At 38.9% G+C, this 18,954-nt stretch overlaps 1 protein-coding gene across 3 annotated transcripts in view; it reads right to left on the bottom strand.

Annotated features, from left to right (window-relative positions):
• Positions 1-18,954, bottom strand: part of ZDHHC21 (zinc finger DHHC-type palmitoyltransferase 21) — a 64,226-nt gene that overhangs the window by 19,940 nt on the left and 25,332 nt on the right. For all 3 annotated transcript variants that reach the window (XM_029055597.2, XM_029055598.1, XM_029055603.1), the window contains 2 exons: positions 17,180-17,318; positions 1,379-1,495 (listed from right to left, as the gene is read on the bottom strand). In XM_029055597.2, the coding sequence (XP_028911430.1) occupies positions 1,379-1,495; positions 17,180-17,318 (256 nt within the window). The remainder of the gene's footprint in view (positions 1-1,378; positions 1,496-17,179; positions 17,319-18,954) is intronic.

Raw genomic sequence — 18,954 nt, 5'->3', positions numbered from 1 at the left:
GGCTTTTCATTTTAGGAAGGATGAGGGAGAAAAACTGAAGTGTAGACAGACTTGGAGCTCCTCTAGACTGTAAGTTCACTGTGGGTAGGGAACATGTCTACCAACTCTGTTATACTGTACTCTCCCAAGCACTCAGTACAGGGCTCTGCAAACAGTAAGCGCTCAATAAATATGATTGACCGACTGACTGATTGGAAAGGATGCAGAGCAAAGTGTCAAAATTAAAAGATAAAAAGGATTTACAAATTACAATTATTCATCTGAGAAGAAGGCAGAAAAATGGCAATACTGGAAGAATACAAAGTGTTTTTATGACCTTCATGATTATGATCTGATTTCCATCTCCACACAATATTTCCATTAGAAATCTTTTGGCTTATTAAAAAGGAAAATTACTGTATCAATAGCATGTTCTATTGATTATCACATGCATTGGGTTCATCTTTAAGAGTCTCCATACAGCTTGCACCATACCTATAGAAGATGGGTGCTGTTGTCACTGCTAAGAAGTGAAAAAAAGATTATTTAGGTTGCCCTTGGTTGACAGATAAGCATCAATGGGTATTTCTAGATTAGTCTTCAAAGGAGAAGAAAAATAAGGCAAAAAATCCCAAAATACTTGCGTTAATTGCTACAGCTAACCTTTCCCAGTATACAAATTGATGAAAATAAATATGATACTTCAGAATTTCTCCATACAAAATCACCACAAATGACAGAGTATCTCTCTTCTTTCACTTATTCCAGGAGACTTTTTCCAGACATAACAGGAAGCACTATAAAAAGGATTGGTCTCTTCTAATAAAGGTAATAGCTTCAACTCATCATTTCATTGCCTTGACAACTTGGGAAATATTCCATTTCATCAAAAGATTATATCCTTGAGATTCTATCATTCTAGAATTAAATTTATTTCAAAGTGAAAACTCACACATTTAGTAAAGAGGAAGAATCACAAAGGAAATGAAGGTTTCTTATTGGAAATAATCAGAATGTTGCGGCTACCACTACCACTGTCAAATATAATCATCCACTCTTATTTAACTTCTGTGGGGTTTGGTTGAAATCAAGTTGTAAAGAAAAAGTGCAGCTAACTTGGCTGACCAATAAAAATATCTAATTGTTTCAGGAAATCATAAATTATTGCAAAATACATTTACATCAGTAGGCCACTTTTCCTGGTAACTAATTTCCTTTGTATTCTTTGTATTCTAGCTCACATATGATTTAAGTAGTTTTACAAATTCATTAATAAAGGTGCTTGACAGGCTTTAAAATATAAGCCCATTATATAAAATGGTCCTTGCACTCATTCATGTACACAAGCAAGTTATTTCGCATGGAAAAATATTTGAATCATAAATAGTAAAATACTTACAGTGATGATGCCAATCAGCTGAGTGTAAAAGAGTCCACTAATTCCACCTAGCATAGTTAAGCCCATAAAGGCAGCTATTCTCATTATGGCCAGTTCATGTCTCACCAGAAAGAGATCCTGTGGAGAGGGCGGGGGGAGGGTTAAAAAAATGAAATCTGAGTTATCAAATGTTAAATCACTGGATCATGGCATATTTTCTCATACAATATTTTCATTTTATACACTAGGCTCCACTTGGTCAGTATACAAGTAAAGACTGATTTGAACACAAATGTTCCCAATTTAAACATGCAGGCAGACAAAATTGAGGATTTTCCTACGCTACTTTGCCAAGGACTCAATCCAAAACTAAAGGTTGGGAGTTAGCCATGTTCATTTATTTTGGGGGTCTATTCTCCACAAAGAGTACCAGATGCCTTGCAATCTTCTATTCACATAAGGAAACAATCTATTAAACAGTCTCTCCGCTTTAAAACATCTGCATCTTGGCTTCACAAACCAAGTGATACGCATTATATTTAAACCATATGCAAAGTTACCTGAACATTTAGTGACCATACATTCCTCAGTGAAGGAGTAAAATGAGTGCATGTGTATAAATATACAGATACAGATATATATATATCTGTATATATGTATACACATGAACACACACACACTCTTTTATATACACACTATACTGGAAATTTCCCAGGAGCACTTGCCTGGCCCCTGAATCATTTGTTCAACTATTTGGTTGTGGAAATAGACCTGTGATATTTGTGGGGGGATTACAAGGCTACTCCCATTGAGTGGGCTGAAGAGAAAACAACTCTCTCAAGTCAGACACACAAAATTCAGCAATGGGAGCCTCTGTTCTTCCAGTAGCCACCACAGCAGCTTTACAACATCTGCACTGGGAGGAGGGAGAATCTTTTCAAATGGGCGGATACCTAGAAGAAGTAGGTATAGGGACGTTGGTATCTACCCACTGGACTGGGAAAGAATACCCCAGCTGTTAAGACTCTACTAAACAGCCAACACAGCAGCAAGAAGCATGGTAGTGGCCCTGCTGACCCAGCACATTCAAGCCCATGCCCTATCCCAAAATAGACACAAATCAGGAAGGTGAGGCAGGCCCAGGGCTTGTCTGGCCTTGCTGGATTCAACTCTTGTACCACCAGCTTACGGCAGGATCAGGACCAGGCCTATTCCATGTAAAGATTTTGCCAAAATATCAGTCACCAGCTAGCCTATCCTATCTACCTACTTTTACTTCCTTTCAAACTCTAGTCCCTATTCTGTCTTTTTTCAGGGCCTTACACTTCCCTCCCTCTTTCATTGCCAAGTCTTGGCCTATCATGTCCTTTTACCATAGAATGAATTCTCTTCCTTCTCAAAAACCATATTTTCATCCTCTCCCTCTTTTAAACTGCATTCAAGGTCATATCCCTTCTGAGGAGTTTTCTGTAAATAGCCCTAACCACTGTCCAACCCCCCAAAATAGTATGAGCCACTGCTTGCCCTCTGCTCACTCTTTGATTGTTGGTGTTCCTGCATGCCTATTTGTGCTGACTGAATGCTAATCTGACTTGTCCGTTTGAGAACAGAAATCACATCTATTTTTTAGCGATTATCATCAGCACCTGTAGTGCTATGCATCCTGTGGGCATTCAGTCTTGTTAACTGTGCAGTGATGTAGCATTTCTTTAAAAGCACATTTTTTCTTAGTTTTACAAGTATAATGGGCTTCCCAGTCTTTAGTTCAATTGTGCCGAACCCCAAGTCTGAGCCATAGTACCTTCTCAAATACCTCCTGGGACTCCCAACCACATCAAATGAGATTTGCAGTCTAGGAAGAGTAGTGCTGCTAACACCAGGAGAACTAACATAGCAGTGGTAACTCTTTTCCCGCTGTATTGGGCTTATGATGTTTACTTAGCAGGTTAGAGCAAAATCAGCAGGTGCTACAAAAGCCGGCAAAATTTGCTTCTTGAAGAAGTGACAAGTGATTCACCTCTGACTGGCTATGTAAGCCCTCCCCGTCCCCGCCCCTGCCCTTGCACTACCCTCCCCGCTCCGCTCTTTAAATTGCTGCAAAACCTGGTTTTCTCACCTCATTTCCCTGCACCCCAAATTTGCACACACACACCCCCACACACTATCCCTACAGTCCCCTTGATATACCCCACCCCCGGGGCCAGTCAAACACTAGAAACCAGCGTGGCTTTTTTTTTTTTTTTACTTTTTTAAATATTTTTTTAAAAAAACCAAAACTCAGTGGCTGCTAGTTAAAAAAAGTTGTTTTTTGTTGTTATTTTTTTTAAAACCCAGCGTTGGTTACAAGTGTTAGGCCAGACTGGTGGTGGGCGATGGGTGGTGTGGGAGGACTGTGGGAATGGGGGATAGAAGGGGCAAGTTTGGGGGACAGGAAGTGGGAGTCAGGAAATCTGCATGGACAGCAATTAGAGAGTGGGGAGGGGAGGGTGAGGGGGGCAAAGGGGGTGGAGGGGTCAGAGTAGGACGGGGGGGAGGGAGACTTACTTACCTTAAAAGGAAGCACGTCGTGCGCAGTGTGCTTCTCCTGACAGCGCAGCGAAATTCGCTGCGCTGTCGGGTATCTCCCCAGTGCTCTTTAGAATGGTAGACGGTAAGTAGACATTCAGGGAAAAGTGAACTGTCTCAGGTCCAGCTTCAGTGACTAGGCCATTTTGTTTAGCCCAGTTGCTGGCCGGAAATTTATGGTAGGCTTGCTCAGGGTTGCTTGTTTCCAAGAGTCCTTCAAGTTTAAGCTGAGACGTTCCTAAGTAAGAAAATTCCAGTACTTTGTATCTCCTGCCTCCACCTCCCTGTAATGGTTCTAAGATAAATACACCATCCAAATTAGGGGACTGCTTTACCCCTCCACTAAAGAACTGAAAAAAATGCCACCAAAACCAACCCCCATCCTCTTCCTTGTCAATGTCAACAATCCAAAAAAGAAAGGCCTCAAGCCCAGATTTTAGTAAAATCAAATAATACTGGGTGATCAAACTAATTCTATCTAGGCTCAATGGGAAGAAAAGTGACTAGCCTTTTACAAGGCAACAGGTTCAGGTCAAGCAGTCCTTCCTCTTCTGAGTTTTACTGCAATATATAAACTTTCTTTGGGCAACCACAAGGTAATCCCGCCCATATGTTGCACTGATTTACTCAAACAAAATGATTTTCAGAAATAAACATAATTAAAAAATATGCATGACCAGTAAAACAAAAGAGAAAGATTAATTTTAGTTTTAAAGTTGACATGTGTTGTGTTATTTTAATGAAATAAAATGTTTAGTTAAATTTAAGCAACTTTCATACGGGCTTTACAAAGCACATATTGCAGCTTTTGTGACAGTAAAGCAAAAATAGAAATTTTGGTTGTCCAAAATGGATGAAATTCAACAAATCCACATAGGTATTTAAAATTGATTCTTAAAGTTGTTGATAATTTCAAAGCACTAAGTTATATTCAATTGAGGCATATATTTCAAAAATATATCTCAAAGTGATTTTTAGGGCTGAAACAAGCAATAAAATATTGCTGTCAATCCAAAATGAAGCCTTCTGATTATAATTAATCAAAATACATATTTCACTAACCAAATGTACAAATCACCCATGTCAGAAATAAGGGAAACTTCATCCTGATCTCCTGTTCTATCCACTATGCATGCTAAAAAATAAAAATAACTCTAATGGCAAGTAGCCAAAATTTCAAAGTGTTCTTAATGTGCCAGCCTAACGCTAAAATTCCAGATGGCCAACCCCTATTTTAGTAATTTCATCCAGTTTTCGTGTTCATGGCAAATATAAAGCTTTTAGATCAGAAAAAAAAACAAAAACCAAAAGCTACTGATTGAAAGACTTAACTTTCTCCATAAATGTTACTAAATGTAAAAGGTAGGCATAATAAAAGTTAATGAAATGCTGTAGGGTATTTCATGACAAATCTATGTTTTGGTAGATTAAATTAATTTTTCAGGGTTGCCTAAATTCAAGACTAATTATAACCAACCCATCTTGCTGTTTTTGTTCTTTGTGATCCAAAAGACTGGGTGAATGATTTTGTGTCAGTTATTTATGACTGAAAATCCCTAGCAACACTATTAGACAATCAGCCAATCGGGACAATAATGTCAATATCTACCAAGCAAAAGAGTTGGCTGGATTCCCAAGTAATGGTTATTTTTCCTTTCCTGAATCTCAGCAGCATGTCCTTTACTCAAAAAAATAATAAAATCTAAATTCAGTCTTGTAGCTAGCTGCCCTAGATACAAAAATAAACCACTTGGAAACGACCAATTAGTAGTTGCCTTAAATTTCTTCCCCATTAAAAAAAGCTATTCAGAAAATGTAAGCTTTAGCATAAAATGATTAAAATACATCAATCAATTAATGATATTGAGTACTTACTGTGCACAGAACACTGTACTAAGTGCTTGAAGAGTAAAATACAATAGAATTGATTTTCTGTAATAGACATTCTAACCTGAGTATTTTTAATGTGAAGCATGAAATTTCCTCCCTAATAAAAATAATAGCTCTATAAGATTTGAGTAAATGTATAATTAGGAATTGCAATTTGGAGTCAATATAGGCCAGAGGTTGCCAAAATCTATTTTGTAAGAACTGAATAATGGTATTCAAGAAAGAGCTGCGTAAAATGAAGTAGATGTAATATTTTGGAAACACAAATCAAGAATATTTTAAGGGGACTGAAATTGGTTTCTAAACCTTTGGCTTAAAATTTGTTTTCTTGGCTAAAGAAAACATAATTGAGATGCAGTGTGGCCTAGTGGAAATATCATGGGCTTGGGAGTCAAAGGACCTGGGTTCTAATCCCTCCTTTGCCACTTGCTTGCTGGGTGACCTTGGGCAAGTCACTTAACTTCTCTGGACCTCAGTTTACTCATCTGTAAAATGGGGATTCAATACCTGTTCTCCTGCCCATTTAGACTGGATGGAGCCCAAGGACTGTGTTCAACTTGACTATTTTATATCTACCGCTGGTACTTGGTACAGTACTTGGCACATGTAAAGTGCTTAACAAACACCACTGTTATTATCTACAGCCCAGCATTAAAAAACACCCTCTAAACTAGAATGCAAATAAGAGAATACATTATGATTCACTTAAGACATATGTTAAAATCAAGATAATAAAAAAGTTGCAAGGTCCCTAATCTCACCTACTAAGTGTACCTCGTTGTCGACTCTCCCAACTCTGACCCTTTTCTCAAATCTTGCTTCATTTAGGAAACTTCCTCCCTGTCAAATCTACCACACCATGTCCCTTCCCACCTTCAAAGCCTTCTTATCAACTAATCAATCACTCAGTGGTATCTACTATGAGCAGAGCACTGTGCTAATCGCTTGAGACGGTGCACCAGAAGTAAGTCACAGACCCTGCCCTGAGAAGGTTTATAATTTAATGGGAGAGGCAGGCCGACATGCATTATTTACAAACAGACAAAGCAGAAAGAAGAACAAGAGTACAACAGGTAGTAGCATGAGTTTGTCAGGATGAAATGGCTGAATAAACAACTGAATATACAAATGATTACACAAAGACATGTAAGTTCTGAGGATGGATGTGACGACTTGAATGCCAAAGGAGGCTGTTGGGTTGATGTGATTTGAAGTGTTGGGAATTAATCGAGAAAGACCTCTTGGTGGAGGAAGTAGGATTTTAGAAGGCTAGAAGGACTTTGAAGATGGGGAAGGATATGGTCTCGCAGATTTGAAGGGGAAAATAGCCCCAGGAAGGGAAAGCAGGATGAGCAAGAGATCGGAGTTGGGTGATACATAGTTAACAAGGTGTAAAGAATCAATCATTCAATCACATCTATTGAGCACTTACTGTTTGCAGAGCCCTGTACTTATTGAGCACTTACTGTATGCAGAGCCCTGTACTAAGCATTTGGGAGAGTACAACAGCTTTGGCAGATGAGTAAAGAGTGTGAACTGGGGCACTGTGGTTGAAGGAAGTTGATATGCAGGACAGGGAGAACTGGTGGACACCCTTGAATCCAATGGTAAGGACACTGTGATTGAAGCAGAAGGAAATAGGTAGCCACTGGAGGTTTTTGAGGGTTAGAGAGGCCTGCATCAACAGACATTTTAGGCAGCAGTGTGGAAGCTGAATGGATGGGGGAAGAGGATGGGATCTGGAAGACCAGTACAGAGACTGATACAGTAGTCTAATTGTGACATGAAGAAAGCTAGAGGAATATAGGGGTTCTGGGAAATGCTGTGGAGAATGAAACAGCAGGATTTAGCCGTTGACTGAATGAGAATGATGAACGACAGTTGAGGATGACACCAAGGTTGCAGGCTTCTTGGACTGGGGGGGATGGTAATGTTATCGACAGAGATGAGAAACTGAGGGATAGGTTTAGGGCTACGAGAGAAGATGAGAAGTTCAATCCTAGACATGCTGAGGTTGATGTGCTGGAAGTCACTAAAATGCTACCTCCTTTAGAAGGCATTTTTTCCACTGATTCCAACCACTCCTTGACATTTAACCTCATCAGTCATTCAGTGTATATCTGTTTATTTTATTTGTTTAGCAATGTGCTTACTTTTGGTCTAGTTTTTTATCTACATTTACTTACTCCTAATGTATGTTTGTAATTTCTCTCTGCTTGTTTCCTGCATTATATTCTAAGTTCCAAAAGGGCAAGGTCTTTTTTACTTCACTTGCCTGTCAACAAGTGACTTGTACAGTCCTTTGAGTAAATGTCATCTTTGAAAACGAAGGACAGATTAAAAAAATATGTACATATATACACACATAGATTGCATAGTGCTCTATACACAGTGGGCGTTCACTAAATATTGATAATGATGAAACCGCTAATAAAATATTTGATATTCTCAAGGATTTTAAACCTGAAAAAGTAAATTTGTCATGTGTAGGTCTGTTTGAGAAAAATGTAATAATTTGTACTTTGGTAAACCACAAGTCTGAGATAAACCCAAAATATCTGTAATATAAACAGAGTTAGAGTTCAAGGAAACACAAACTAAGCAAGTTATGAAACTAGGGTCATTCACATGCAAAATTTTAGAACATCTATTCAGAGAAATAGTGCTTAAACAGCAGAATTTGTTACTCAAACACTGGATTGATCCCCTTTAATATTTGTCACTGCTACTCATTAACTTGGCAAAAGATTTATTGTCCAAAACAATCCTCACTCTTCATGGGGGTTTGGGATATGGCCATTACTCCCAACCTCAACTGGCCCTCTGAGGAAGAAATTAAATTGAACTGGGGTTTTGTGGAGAGAAATTAAATTCCACTTCAATAATATTCTTGGCATGGCAAGAAATGCAAATGATGGCAAATTATTTCATATCCCTGTAAATTAATCTTCGTAATTTCAGTGGATCTCAAATATACACTGGGGTTCTGTTATAATGTGGTCACCTATCAGATGGAAAATTGTGCATGTGTACATGCATGCATATATCTGGACATACATACATATGGATTATTATGAGAAAGGAACGTGTCTAATAATTCTGTTGTACTGTAATCTCCCAAGCACTTAGTACAGTCGTCTGCACACAGTAAGCACTCAATAAGTACCATTATTGATTGCTACCACATATATACATGGCATACACACACACATACACACAGAGAGAGTCATGCAAAGAATGAAGCGCATGTTGTCTTTCATTTTCGAAGATGACAACACTGACTATTATTGATACATTACCAAAGCTCTAGGACCATGACAAAGATAGATCTTTAACAGACTAATATTGTTATGTTAATATTTATACACTCTTTACACTCTTTTATACACTCTTGTTCTTCTTTCTGCTTTGTCTGTTTGTAAATAATGCATGTCGGCCTGCCTCTCCCATTAAATTATAAACCTTCTCAGAGCAGGGTCTGTGACTTACTTCTGGTGCACCATCTCAAGTGATTAGCACAGTGCCCTGCTCATAGTAGATACCACTGAGTGATTGATTAGTTGGTAAGAAGGCTTTGAAGGTGGGAAGGGACATGGTGTGGTAGATTTGACAGGGAGGAAGTTTCCTAAATGAAGCAAGATTTGAGAAAAGGGTCAGAGTTGGGAGAGTCGAAAATGAGGTACACTTAGTAGGTGAGATTGGGGACCCTGCAACTTTTTTATTATCTTGATTTTAACATATGTCTTGATTAAGTGAATCATAATGTATTCTCTTATTTGCATTCTAGTTTAGAGGGTGTTTTTTAATGCTGGGCTGTAGGTAATAACAGTGGTGTTTGTTAAGCACTTTACATGTGCCAAGGGGACAAAAAGAGTAATATTGTAATATTGTTAATCCATACAGGGACTGTCTCTGTTTTCTAGCTTGCCTCCTGGTATCCAGAGTTTCACCAAGTCAGTACTTAAGGAGAACAGCCCTTTCCCTGATTGCTATCCAGCAGAATGGCCTTTCTGCAATAGTGATCTCCCAACAGTTCAAAACCAAAAAAACGTGTACCAGTCAAAAACAGGAAAACCCTATATACCTAAAGATTTTCATCAGCAACACAGAACTTCAAATTATAACTGAGTTCGGCTACCTACGTGGTACACTACCAATGCATGGATAAACAAAGGAATAAGTAACTGAATAAATCAGATCCGTATGACTTTTGGCAGAGCGCAAGACAGTGTGGGCATTGGATTTTAGGTCTATGATAATGTTGAAGCATCTGAGTTTCTATAAGGAAATCAGTAATGCAGAACTGTCCAGAATCTCCAAATTTGTATCACTGTGGCTAGTCACATGATCCATTGAAAAAACACCTCATGATGTGGTATAGCTGGACAGAGACAGAGCATGTGATAGTGTATAATATAACAATATATCCTACTTCATTTATTTATTTTTCTTAAAACACTTCTATATTATATCCTAATAAAATTTTCTGACCACCTGGGGATTGGGACAGGGGCTGTGTTAAACTGCAACTTATTTTAAGTGTTGGGCCTCTACTAATTTGCTTGGCTATCTTCTCTCCTTACTCTGTATTAGCAGTAAATGGGATCAATAATTACTTTTGCTACAACACTGTATTTTGCTTTTGAAACCCTTCCTCTTCTTGTAGCCATCAGCTAATGAAATGTGTTTTGATTTCACCACTTTTTGATCTCATGATTTAAGCTTAAGTCAACAAATGGAAACCATAGAATACAATTCACTATCATATTTGGAAACTCAAAAATCTTATTTTTCTACCACTGCACTGCACACTAGATGGTATCCAAAAGGCCTCCAAGAGATGTTTCCTAACTAAGCCCCACTTCCCTGTTTAAATGTTTTGAGTCACCTTTGCTCTTCTGCTAACCTATACACTTGGGTCTGTAGCCCTTAGGCTCTTGAAATTCACCCCACCCTCAGCCCCACAGAACTTATGCACAGAACTTATGTACATATTAACAATGGTATTTATTAAGTGCTTCCTATGTACAGAGCACTGGACTAAGTGCTTAGGAGAGTACGAAACAATAGAGTTGGTAGACATATTCCTTGCCCTCAATGAGCTTACATTGCCTTACATTCTTCCTCTTCCCTGTCTGCAATTTATTTTAATGACCATCTCTTCCCCTCTATTCTATAAGGTCTTTGTGGGTAGGGATAGTGTCTACTTACTCTATTGTACTGTGCTCTATCAAGGGTAAGCGCTCAATAAATACCATTGACGATGATGAAGTCAACCTCATCCACCTCAATTCATCCCCACCTACTTTAACTCTGCCCTCTCCTCCACCAAGCAACATTACCTCTCCATCCTTATTGACTCTTGTGCCAATTGCCCGCTCCAGCTGTTTCAGATGTTTAACTCTCTCCTCAAATGCCTTATCCCCCTGTACCCCTCCTCTCTTGTCCCTAATGACTTGGCCTAGTTCTTTGTCAATAAAATTGAAACCTTTAGGTGTGGTGTCCCTAAAATCTCCTCTGCTCCTCTACAGTCCCTTCGTTCTTCACCCATCCTTCCCAACAGTATTTCAAGAGGAGCTATCCCACCTTATCTTAAATTCTAACCCCTCCACTTGTGCTTCTGACCCCAACCCTTCTCACCTCAAAGCAATTGCCCCCTTCCTTCTTCCCTCCCTGACTGCCATCTTCAAACATTCACTTTCCAATGGCTACTTCCTCTCTGTTTTCAAGCATGCTCATGTACCATCTATCATAAAAAAAAATCCTGCCATGACCCCACAGCATCCTCCAGTTATCACCCTATTTCCCTCCTACCATTCCTAACCAAGCTCCTTGAATGAGCTGTCTACACTCATAGCCTCCATTTCCTCTCCCCTAACTCTCTCCTTGACCCTTTTTGCAATCTGGCTTCCACCCTATCCACAGAAATGACCCTCTTTAAGATCACCAATGATCTCCTTCTTGATAAATCCAACAGCCACTATTCCATCCTAATCTTTTCTCAACCTTTCTGCTGCCTTCGAGACTGGGTACCACCCCCTTCTCCTGGAAACATTCTCTAACCTAGGCTTCAGGAGAGGGACTGTCTTCTCGTGGTTTTTCTCCCAGCTCTCTGACCTCTCCTTCTCAGTATCTTTTACAAGCTCCTCTTCTACCTTCAACACCGTAACTGTGGCGATCCTTTAAGGCTCAGTACTGGGTCCCCTTCTATTCTTCACCTACACCCACTCCCTAGGAGAACTCATTCACTCCCATAGCTTCAACTACCATCTCTATGTGGATGATTCCCAAATCTACCTCTCTAGTCCTGACCACTCTTCTGATTTCAGGGCACCTCTGCTGGGATGTCCTGCCAACACCTCAAACTTAAAATGTCTAAACAGAACTTTTCCTATTCTCCCATCTAAACCTTTCCTCTCACTGCAGACAGCACCCCATCCTCCCTGTCTCACAAGCACCCATAATCTTGGCATTATCCTCAATTCCTCTCTCTAATTCAATCCACACATTCAATCTGTCAAGAAATCCTGTGGGTTCTATCTTCACACCATCTCTAGAACCCACCTTTTCCTCTCTATCCAAACTGTTACAACGCTAACCCAAACACTCATCATTTCCCACCTTGACTACTGCATCAGCTTCCTTACTGACCTCACTGCTTCCTATCTCTCCCCTCTCCAGTCCATGCTTTGCTCTGCTATCCAGATCATTTTTCTGAAAAATTCTTTTCTTCATATCTCCCCACTCCTCAAAATCCTCCAATGGTTGCCCATCCACCTGCACATTAAACAGAAACTTCTCACCAAAGGTTTCAAGGCACACAATCAGGTCACTCCCTCCTACCTAACCTAATGTGAGATAGCTTATACCCTTTTTATGGATGAAAAAACTGAGGCATAGAGAAGTTAAGTGCCTTGCCCAAAGTCACACAGCATGCAAGGAGCAAGAATAAGCATAGTCTAGTGAAAAGAGCAAGGGCCTGAGAGTCAAAGGACATGGGTTCTAATCCCAGATCTGCCACTGATCTGCTGTGTGACCTAGGGCAAATCACAACTTCTCTGTGCCTCAGTTACCTCATCTTTAAAATGGGAGTTAATACTGTGAGTCTCATGTGGGACATGGACTGTGTCCAATCTGATTATCTTATATCTACCCCAGAGTTTAGTACAGTGACTGGCAAAAGTGAGTGCTTAACAAATGTCATAAAAAACAAACAAAAAACCCCAATACTTACTCAACCCGCACACTCCGCTCCTCTAACACCAACCTATTCTCTATTCTTTGATCTTGTCTATCCTGTCACTCACCCCTTTTCCCAGTTCTCCCTTGGAACTCAAAATCTCTCCCCCTTTATATCTGTCAGTCCACTCCTCTCCCCACCTCCATTACCCTCCTAAAATCACATGATCAAAGAGGCTTCCCAGACTAAGCCCATTATCTTTCCTATCCGCCCTCCCCTGTATGTCTCCTATGAACTTGGTTGTGTACCCCTTAAGCACTTGGATACTCACCCCAGCCTCACAGTACTTACATAAATATCCTTATACTGTACTATTTTTCCTATTCCTAATCTATTTTGATGTCACACTCCCCTCCAGACTACCCCTGTGGGCAGGTATCACAAACTCTGTTGCACTGTACTCTCCCCCAAGCACGTAGTACAATAGTACAACACTTAATACAATACTACTGATTGGTTGACTGTCTGATAATCAATGGCATTTACTGAGGGCTTAGTGCTTGACAAAAGGGATGCATCAAAACTTACAATATGGAATACAAATCACGTGAAGAGATATAAGTGAGAAGCACGTATAAGTGACAAGCAGCGTGGCCTATTGGAAAGAGCATGGGCCTATGAGTCGGAGAATTCTGGGTTCTAATCCTGACTCCACCACATGACCACGCTCACTTAATTTCTCTGTGTCTCAATTACCTGATCTGTAAAATGAGAATTAAGACTGTGAGCCCTACTTGAGATATGGACTGTGTCCAACCCGATTAGCTTGTATCTACCCCAGCACTTGGTACAGTGCCTGGGACTTAGTAAGTGCTTAACTAATGCCATTTAAAAATAAAGCTTGGTGGATTATCAAGACTTCAGGCTGAAACGTAAAAAAGGCTTTCTAGGCATTCTTGAAAAATATATATGGAACTACCCACCCTTCAAGTACTTCTACTCATCCCTAAAGAGTATATATGGACCCCTGCATACATCCCACCATTGCCCCACTTATAAGTAGATATGCCTGCACCACAAAAACAGAAAAAGAAGGAATTTGTAGGCGATGATAAGAACACTTCAGTGAGCTCTGTAACATTGCTATCACCACTGAGGATGATATTCTACAAAGAAGAGCTTGCCTCAAAACATGTCTAGGCAATGGTTCTCACTCCAACATTTGATGAAGTCTCCACCGCAGTGAGACCAGGAAGACAGTCAAAGTTCCTGGATATGATGGAAGACCAACTGAGATCTACAAGCAAGGAGGAAATCTACTGTTCAGTCACCTTTGCAGCCTCCTCTTCAACATAAGGGACACCAAGGAAATGCCACTGGATTTCAGGGAGTCCAGCATCATCACTCTCTTTGCAAAGAAAGGGGTGAGAGCTGACTGGAAACTACTGTGGTATCTCACTGCTCTGAATTCTGACAAACTTTGAGCTGTAGTCTTTCTGAACAGACTTTTGGAAGAACATTGTGAACCAGAATTGCAGTGCAGCTTCACATCACAGCAGAGACAGTATGCACGATCTCTGCCTCATATCAGGTATAGGAGAAATGTGGAGAACCACATCAAGCCCTCTACACAGTGTCTCTAACAGCCTTCACAAAATGCATTTGGCATTTGGTAGTCCTTGTCAACTACTGAAAAGGTTTGGCTGCCCTCAAATATTTATCAAGTTCCTAGTGGCTTGCCATTATAGAATTGGGGAGCCCTGTCGGAGCCTTTCAGCATCACCAGTGGAATCAATCACTCAATCAGTGGTAGATTTTGAGCACTTACTTGTGCAGAGCACTGTACTAAGTGCTTGGAAGAGTACATACACTACAATACAGGAGGTAGACATGATCCCTGTCCACAAGGAGCTTACAGACCCAAGGGATAATATAGAGCTATACACTGGATCCAGTCCTCTTCAACCTATTCTCTGCAGACATGTTTAAAGATGTGACAAGGGATCCGGAAGCTGGTGTTGTCAGAATATGGTTCCAATCCACTAGGAACCTTTTGACTCAGTGGGTTCAGAGCAGCACCAAAGTCCTTCAATCACTCATAGAGAAGGTACTAAATGTCGATATTATGCCTTTGGAAGCCCCACAGACAAGAAGACATACAGACTTCCCAGAACCACCAGAGCACTATGGATTGGCAATTCCTCTGAAGAAGTCAAAGTTTATTTACCAGCCTGCACCTGGGAAGCTCTACACAAAAAAACCCAGACCAAATTAGAGGTCTACAGAGCTGTAGTGCTGACAAATCTTATCTAGGGCTGTGAGACTTGTACTCCCCAAGTGGAGCCACATTCAATTCATTCACCAATTCCAACGACAAAAATGAACAGACTATATTCAACATCAGATGGCAAGATAAAATCAAAAACATTAAAGTCCTCGAACAGAGTCACTATTCTATTATTGATTACATTCATCTCAACACATCTTCATTGGGTGGAACACCTGAAGAGAATGTATGATGGTAGGATACCCAAACAGCTACTGTATGGTGAGCTGAAAATAGGGGACAAAAAACAAGGAAAGGAAAGATACCATTCTAAGAATATATTAAAATAAAGGCTCAGACAATGTTGTACCTTAGCCAAAGACTAGGAACCAACTGTCATAGACTGGCATGGTTCACTGCCCTCAAGAAAGTAGCAGTGCTTTCTGAGCAAAAAGTTTTTTTTAAGGAAGGACAGGGTGGTGAAAGTGAAAACAATGTCAGGTCCTGCAAAAACTGAGGTACACAGCAAAGAACAGTCTTTGTATGCACTGTGAGACAGTAAATCTCACATTGGCTTTTTCAGCCATATATGGACCTATAGGTGGATTTCACCACCAATAGCACCTTCTTCAAGTATAAAAGACATAAGTCTTTCTTTAGTCTTTTATAAATCTAATATATATTCTTGGTTTTATATATATACATATATATATATATATACACACATATATATATATGTGTGTGTGTGTGTGTGTGTGTGTGTGTAGTATAATAATATATATTCTGAAGTTGCTAGGACTTGTATTCATTAGAATTCATGTTTTTCCTGAACACACACATTAGATTATAAAATCCTATAAATGGAGATTGTGCTTTCTTACTTTCACAATGTACAATACAATGGGTGTTCAAAAAACATTAAATGGTGCAGAATGCCTAAACTGATTACTACTATTACTGATGGGAATTGGTATGCTTCTCTAGTACCTTCTATACACATTTTTTTCCATTCTCACCTCTTAGCATCCTTTCCTGGTTACTTATTCTTCCTGGTGGTTGTAACCTTCCTTTATTCACCAGTAATCATTATTTTAACATGCAACTCTAATCTACATGTTCCACCTTAGTGAGAATTTTTGTTCCTTTGAATAGCAAATAATTCACCTTTCACTTGAAAAGGAAATCAGCTGACACTAATTCAGAGACCTGTGAACAGGAGCACTACATCATAACCTCTATATCCCACTTTACCTTTTTTGATTTTTGTTATTTTCCAAGATGGCAATTTTATTTTCTAGATTTTCTTCATCAAATACCAACCACACACGTGGCTTCTTTCTTCTATATATTCTCACTAAACTGTATTAGTTATTCACTTGTTTTTATATACCTCTTCTCATTTCTCTCAGCTACTTTTAAATTCTAAGAACCTTTTTGGAGTTGTCTGCCTACCTATTAACCATGACAAATTAAGTCCATATTAGATTTGAAGGTGACCCATAGGTTGAAAAATTTCAACAACTTCAGGACAAGAATGCTCCAAATACTGAGGATAGAATGGATATTCAGTTGAGTGGGCCTCAATTTGGCTCTTTAATGCTTTTTAGGGTGTCAATGTCTACCCTTAATTAAATCCCTTGGATGGAATAAAAACTCTGCTGGTGGCAATAAATCACCAAAGACCCCACTGGACCATGCAACTATGCAATAGGAACAAAATGAGGCCGGTTTTATGTATCTGAAAAAGATCATGCATTTCAAAAGACAAAGAGGCATAGGTTGCTTCTCCCACCTTCTGCCTCTCCAGGCACAAAGCTCCACTAAGTGTATTTGCCTCCAACAACTAGTAGCGGGCTCCTATCCACAGTTGATGTGATAGCTATGGTTTCCCCACTGTCAGCAAATATAAAGAGTTTCTTACCCAATTACGCCTTTTTAGTGGTAGTAAGTAATAATAGTGGCAGAAAGAAATCATCAGTGAATAGCTCGTAAGTAGCTCTGTGTAGAAACACAACTGCAGAAACAGCCAATGATTATCTTCCCCAACACAGTTGTTAATCCTGCAGAGAAAAAAAAAAATGAAACAGACAACAACAACAAAAAAATCCTTACTAGGACAATTTCTGAAATTTTAAGATAAGGGAACAGCAGGAAAAGTCAATACAACTTCACTTACTGAAGTATATAAAAAGATGTGGTGGTTAAGGCCATACTTTTAAAAAAAGTAACGCAAGACAAAAGCAATCAATATAATAGCATACAGTTTCTTAACTCCAGCATGAGAGGCTACTTCTCTCTAGAAAAGAGCTTTTCGTATTTCTAAATCTGTTATTTAGGATTTTTCTACCTTGGCAACTTTGTTTACATCAAACTGAACCCTGGCCAACATACTGTCAATCTGGACAAATTTTCTCTTCCTTGAAAGGATGGTTTCAATTATTTCTTCTAGAAAAGCATCACATTTTCCTGAAGAGACATTTGTTGCCAACATTCCTTTCTAACCAGTTTTAAAATGAAACTTCATAAACAGATTTCACCTTTACACCAACTTCATAAATATACTATCACTTTTTCTCTTTGACAAAATATTTAGGAGAGTGAATATTGTATTTAAAAAACTGAAAAGGGATTTTGTCCAAATTCATATATTCTATACAGATTACATCTTTCAGAGCTTTTGTAGTATTAAATATCTTTCCTCTACCAATCTCAAATCCAATTATATATGGTGTACACCAGTAATTGGCTCTCATTATAATAGTTTCAATGAAATTAACTCAAAGAACTTACACCATACTAATATAAGTGGTTAGCTTAGACTCATTTTTTCCTGCTTCAATCTATCTAAAGTTATTCAAAACAAAACAAAAAAAACCCACATTGAACTCCAAAATAAAAATAACATTTCAAAAAGAGGGTAATGTATACTGGAAAAAGATGTCTACTGAATAAGAATTAAGTTTAAATTGTAGTCATTTGCATGTAGGAAAAATACTATGCAATATTTTTCAATTCAAAATGTTTTTTTTCCCTCAAATCTAATAAAAACATATCCACAAAGTTAAAGTTGTAATGCTACTAGCTCAATTTGTTTTAAATTTTAATCAAATAACAGGAGTCTAAAACTATATAAATCACATATATTCAAGCATTTCAGGGGGTTAAAATATCTCAGAGTAGCAGAGTAGCATTATACTGTCACCTCCTGAAGGAAATACAGTATAACAGCAAATCTAACTTGTACCCTCAATCAGAAAGCCCTTACAACTTGTAACCTGCACAACTCCCTTTGAAAACAAGTGTCTTTTGCACTTTGAATTAAATATCTGAAATAGGAAATGAAAGCAAAACTGCACCTGAGCCGTGAGCCCATAAGATGGTTTCTAGAATACATTTCATATATATAATATCCTTCATTCTTTTCTGTTACCCTGGAAGTTTCTGAATGGGTCTCTCATTTTCAAGAGGTTTGAATTTTGTCCCCATTAAAGAATTTGGAAGAATTTGACAGAGAAGAACGTGGCATAGGTATATTCACTTCTACACTCAGATAGGAAAAATAATGCATTTTAGGAGTGGGTAATTTGGATTGTACATGGCATACAGTAAGCACTAAAAAAATAACATTGACGATATCTGAAACATTATTAAATTTAAGCCTCCAAAGTATGGGAGCTTTGTTTCATCAAATCCATT

Source organism: Ornithorhynchus anatinus, chromosome X5, assembly GCF_004115215.2.
Source record: "Ornithorhynchus anatinus isolate Pmale09 chromosome X5, mOrnAna1.pri.v4, whole genome shotgun sequence".
Classification (NCBI taxonomy): domain Eukaryota; kingdom Metazoa; phylum Chordata; class Mammalia; order Monotremata; family Ornithorhynchidae; genus Ornithorhynchus; species Ornithorhynchus anatinus.
This window is presented reverse-complemented; position numbering and strand designations above follow the sequence as displayed.